The following is a 5006-nucleotide window of genomic DNA, read 5'->3' as shown; positions in this document are numbered from 1 at the left end:
CGACCACATTCCGAAGCTGTCGTTGCCTAAAAAATGCAGACAATGTTCCAAATGATTTAGAAGCACGTGAATTTTTTAATGTTTCCGACATTTCTGTGCTTCGGAAGGCTTTAGCGAGTTTACTTACATGATTTTTTAATTCTGACCCAACTGACAAAGCAGTCAACCCATTGGTGGAGTTTTTTTCACTCAATACATTTAAGGTATGTGCTCTCCCTTGTATAACTTTTGGATGGCTGGTTGCCCGAGCAGTGAGCCAGATATAACAAGAGCATGAAGTTGTTCTTGTTTCTTTTGTCGAATCTTCATAGTTAGGCATGTTTGGAAGAGGCCGCGTTGCATTTGGTATATCCTTATCTCGGTCACAGAGAACCCTACGACATGTACCACAAATGCCTAATGGGAACTTCGAATTGGTCAATCTAAAATTTTCACTAACGTATTTTTTAATAAGACACTCCAATTTTCCGGTTATATTAAATTCTGAAGGTTTTGACGATCCGAATTTAATCTTTCTCCCACAAGGAGCGCACACTTTAAATCTGTTCTCTTCGTGATTACACTTATGTTGCGGATGACTTATAGAAGACATGATGTGCAATCAAATAGCTTACACCAGAAATATTATCATCGAGAAAAATACTATCTGTTTTTTTTTACACTAATATACAAAACGATAACTTTAGAATACTCTGTTGAACAAGAAATACTAACAATTGCAGTTAAATTTTTTCCAAATTTTCATTTGACAATATTTTAGGCATAGGAGCAGATATGATTTTAATTCCAACTGCATAATGGTGTATGGGTGCCTTCCAAAACAGGTATGCAAGCAGTTTTGGTTGGCATTTTAGTCATACCTATCATTGTTTCAAGACCACTGTGTATAGTTACATGTGTAAGTCAACTAAAAAAGTTTTTCTCAACACATGATTTGGTAATGTTGAGAGAAATATATTTAGCTGACTTTTGTCTGAGTGTGGATGGCTCTGTCGAGATTTTCAGAAAATCCATATCTATAGGTCTACATAGTTTAAATGTAATAAGCTGCGGGTATTAGCTAGGTTTTTTAAATTAAAAGGGTAGAAAATAAGCACCAAAGTTTTCGGATTTCAAAAGTTTTCTTCAACGTCGCACACACACATTCTAAAGTGACCTAGAGCTGGACCAACCGAATGTTGGTACGCTCCCTTATTTCTTGTATACATGGTATTTAATTTGGATATAATTTTCATATCAAATTAAGCATTGCAATATACACGGAGAAAAAAGGTTTGTTACGACAACTAAATATATTTAGTTGACGAATTTCAACAATATTAGGGCACTATTACCAAGGTTTGGAAACTATTAACAGGGTTTGGAAATAATAACTGTAATTATTAACAAATATGCATTTGGCTCAACTAAAAGTCTCAAGTGAAATGCAGACTTTCGCCAACTAGATATTTAATTCCCCAAATCCAAATGTGCTATATGTTCATTATTACCAAATATTGGTAATTATATCTAAACCTTTTTCTGAGTGTATGCATATGTATTTCCGAGGTAATATAGAGATACCTATGAATAATATTAGCCGAGCTGTTTTTAAACATAATATTTTTATTTATGTATATTTTTCCCAAATACAAAAAGCGCGCCCCATTCATATCTTGGCTATTGGTTGCAATACCATTGCAGACATAAGTTGAAGTACTGCGTCCTACTATCAGAATTCTCATGTTTGCTTACTGGCATCTGCTGCCTCTCCTCGTATTTATGCTAAATAAATAAATATCAATTTACTTATTGTTAAGCGCCTTCGCTTTTACTCTTCGACAACAGCATGAAAAATGTACTACATTATTGTGCTCATAAATCATTGAAAACCACCATTGTGTGCAGCCAAAAGTGTTTTTTTTTTTTTTTTGCTATCACTTCTTTGGAATTTTCTTGTAGAGTGCAACATTTTCATGTAACCGCAGCAGCACCTGCTGGCATATTACAATAAATGTATTGTGCTCCTATTATGTATGTAGCTACATATTTACATACTTATACATAAATGTTTATTTGTGCTCACATGTTTATATTATGGGTAAATAAGTACAATGTATGTATATGTCCTAAGTGGGTGATTTTGTGGCTTGGTCACGAATGACTGCTTACAGCATATGACGGCAATATATTTTGTTCGAGACATTATTGAATGGAGTTCATAGTAGTGGAACAGGGCTAATTTTGTTACAGAAATGTCGCAAAAATTTTGCTTAAAATCGATTTTTGTAAACCTAAAATGTTTTGGATCGAAATCAAGAGCAACGCGTTTGGTCAAGACTATGGAGACTATGTCCTGCCGGGAAAACAATAATCTCTTCAATCCGTATACTATAGAACACTAATTACAATTTATGGACATTTAATTTGCCTGAGAATATAAATATTACCATTTCCCACCTTCATCTAATGTATTTTAGAAATGTTATGCGTTTGCTAAAGTGGCTTCTCTCAGTCCTTGTATGTATGTATGTGCTTCAAAAAGTGCTATGTACTTATTTAACTGCACAAAGCTTCTTCTTTGAATGATGTTTACTCTCGGTGTGAATAGGCGTGTGTTTGTTTGCCGCCTTTTCATTTTATTCGCTGTGTGAACAGCAGGTAGAAGCGCACCTCGCAGCAGGTGTTTTGTTGGCTTAGTATCCGAAAAGCCTTTAAGCCAAATTTAATTGCATTTGACGCGGAATCCTGACATCAAAAGGCCAAAGAGATTAAAATCGTAAAAAAATTACATCGACAACAAAAACAGCATCCATCGCTTAAATCTAGCTGTTATTTGAAGGAATCACAGATTTTAGTATTCATTGTACTAAAAAGAAAACATTTATACTCAGAAGATAATTCCATATGGTGAATAAAAGCTACATTTTATTCCGTAGGAATATGGAGAAGTCCTCTACTCAGGATTATTTTCTGAGACAAACGCAAACTCTATTAGCTAAACGTGGAAAACAGAATTAATTGAAAGCATGTTACCTATTCATGAAAGAGAGAGAAGTGGATTATTGCGTCACTACTTTAGTCTGTTCCGTCAACTTTGGTGAAAAAGGTTCCTAAAGTGTAGTTGTCTAGGCTGGCGACAATTAGCTTAGATTAAAAGCTCTTAGTTACTCTGGATGGGCTTATGAAATGATAACTGCCCTGCTAATTGCAAGTCAAGCGTAAATTCTAGTAAGAGGAAACTCTTGCTGTTCAGAACGAAATAAACAGTCAGTCTGTTCAATCAGTATTTATGTAAGTGGTATTATTCTTACGCTCTTACTCTCTGACTGGGTAAAGTCTATGAGCTTAATTCTGAATAGAAAGCTATTTTGCAAGCCAAACAATGAAGAATGCGTTACTTGACATTTTGGATCACCTATTTATTTAGGTTGGTATAAAACGCGCGGACTATAATTCTATTTTCTACTATTCTACTAGGAAAACTCAGCTGGCCCAAACAAATTTGAGGTATCCCGGCTAAGACTGAACACGTCGTTGCTGCTGAAACCATACATATTATTCCAAGGAAGGTTAGGCGGTGTGAAATCTTTACACTATGACCAAGCGAACATATTTGAGATAAATCCACGTCTCGAGATGGAGCGGTAAGTGGATATTTCATCTGCAAGGAACTTTCCTTCAATCACAAGTTTAGACGTGCAAATTACGACAATATCTCCTAAACAGAGCAATTTAAATGCATACTTATATTTTTAAAGATAAGCAACAATTCAGTTGATGATATGATCGAAGCTAAAATACTTTACATTTGAAACTAGTCGAGATTGAGACACCTTCATTTTACTCCTTCACAATCCAAACCATTTTCAGCTGAAGGAATTTTAAAGCTACAGAAAAATAATGTGAAAACAACTTAGTAGTAGGGGACCAGGTTGTGTACATGAACAAAAAAAAAGATGTATTCAATCATAAAATGGTGGGCAGTAGTCATTCTGCACGGCGTAGTTGCGTTAACACCGTAGCCAGAGGTGTCACGCCAACACCAATAAATGAAAAGCGCTAGCGCCATTAATATCAAGAAACACATGAGATAAGGAAAATTCATAGAAAAATTACTTGTATTTGGTTTTTTCTTTGACCATATCAGAGAAACTGAATTTCTTGCGCTAACACCACACCACAGATGGCACCGGTATTATTGTGTTAGCCCCACAAAAATTGCGCTATTATCCGTGGCTACTGGGTAGGCAGTGTGGCCATTGGTAGCCAGCAGTTACCACCTCTGTCTGCATGGTCGTAAGTCATGCCGAGTCTGCACTAAACTAGGGATGGAAAGATCGACTCTGGCTTTAGTCAAAAATTGGCTTCTTGTTGAAAAAACTCGACTTTTCATATTTCGAACTAACTTCTTTTATTTTTAACTTCTTATGTTTGCCGAGCAGCTCTGACACTGCAGAGCCAATTTTCTCAGATCTGAATTTGATCAAAACAAATAGAACAAATCGGTTCACTTCGCCAATGCATAATGTTTTCGCAGTGCCTTAAGAATGGTTAAGAAATTTCAATTCTGAGTCCTTTAAGTACAAAAAGTATTTAAACTAAAAATAAGATTATATATAAGACATTTTTGCTGTTTTTATACCTTTCATGAGCATGAAATGGTATTATAACTTTGGTCCGATGTTTGTAAGTACCAGAACAAAAAGAGATAGACCCATGAAAATGTATACTTGTATGATCAGAACGTCGAGCTGAGTTGATTTAGCCATGTCCGTCTGTCCGTCTGTCCGTCTGTCTGTCTGTTTGTATGCAATCTAGTCTCTCAGTTTTTGAGATATCCGGATCAAATTTGGTAGGTGGGTGTATTTTTATAATGTATTAATCATTTGTCGGAACCGGAAGAATCGGACCACTATAACATATAGCTCCCATACAACTGATTGTTCAGATATGAGATTTTTCATTATAACTTCTCCATTTATGCAGCTACGAACATGAAATTTTGCAATACTTGCACCCATTAT

At 35.5% G+C, this 5006-nt stretch overlaps 1 protein-coding gene across 1 annotated transcript in view; it reads right to left on the bottom strand.

Moving 5' to 3' along the window:
• Positions 1-877, bottom strand: part of LOC118734427 — a 37600-nt gene extending 36723 nt beyond the window's left edge. The window contains exons 1-2 of the mRNA XM_036464149.1: positions 128-877; positions 5-26 (exon numbers count right to left, since the gene is read on the bottom strand). Coding sequence (XP_036320042.1) covers positions 5-26; positions 128-592 — 487 coding nt within the window. The 5' untranslated portion in view covers positions 593-877. The remainder of the gene's footprint in view (positions 1-4; positions 27-127) is intronic.
• Between the last annotated feature and the right edge of the window lie 4129 nt (positions 878-5006).

The sequence above is a fragment of the Rhagoletis pomonella genome, unplaced genomic scaffold (genome assembly GCF_013731165.1).
Source record: "Rhagoletis pomonella isolate Grant_MI unplaced genomic scaffold, Rhpom_1.0 Rhpom_scaffold_00002, whole genome shotgun sequence".
Classification (NCBI taxonomy): Eukaryota; Metazoa; Arthropoda; class Insecta; order Diptera; family Tephritidae; genus Rhagoletis; species Rhagoletis pomonella.
Note: the sequence above shows the minus strand (reverse complement) of the source record. Positions and strands in the feature narration are given on the sequence as shown.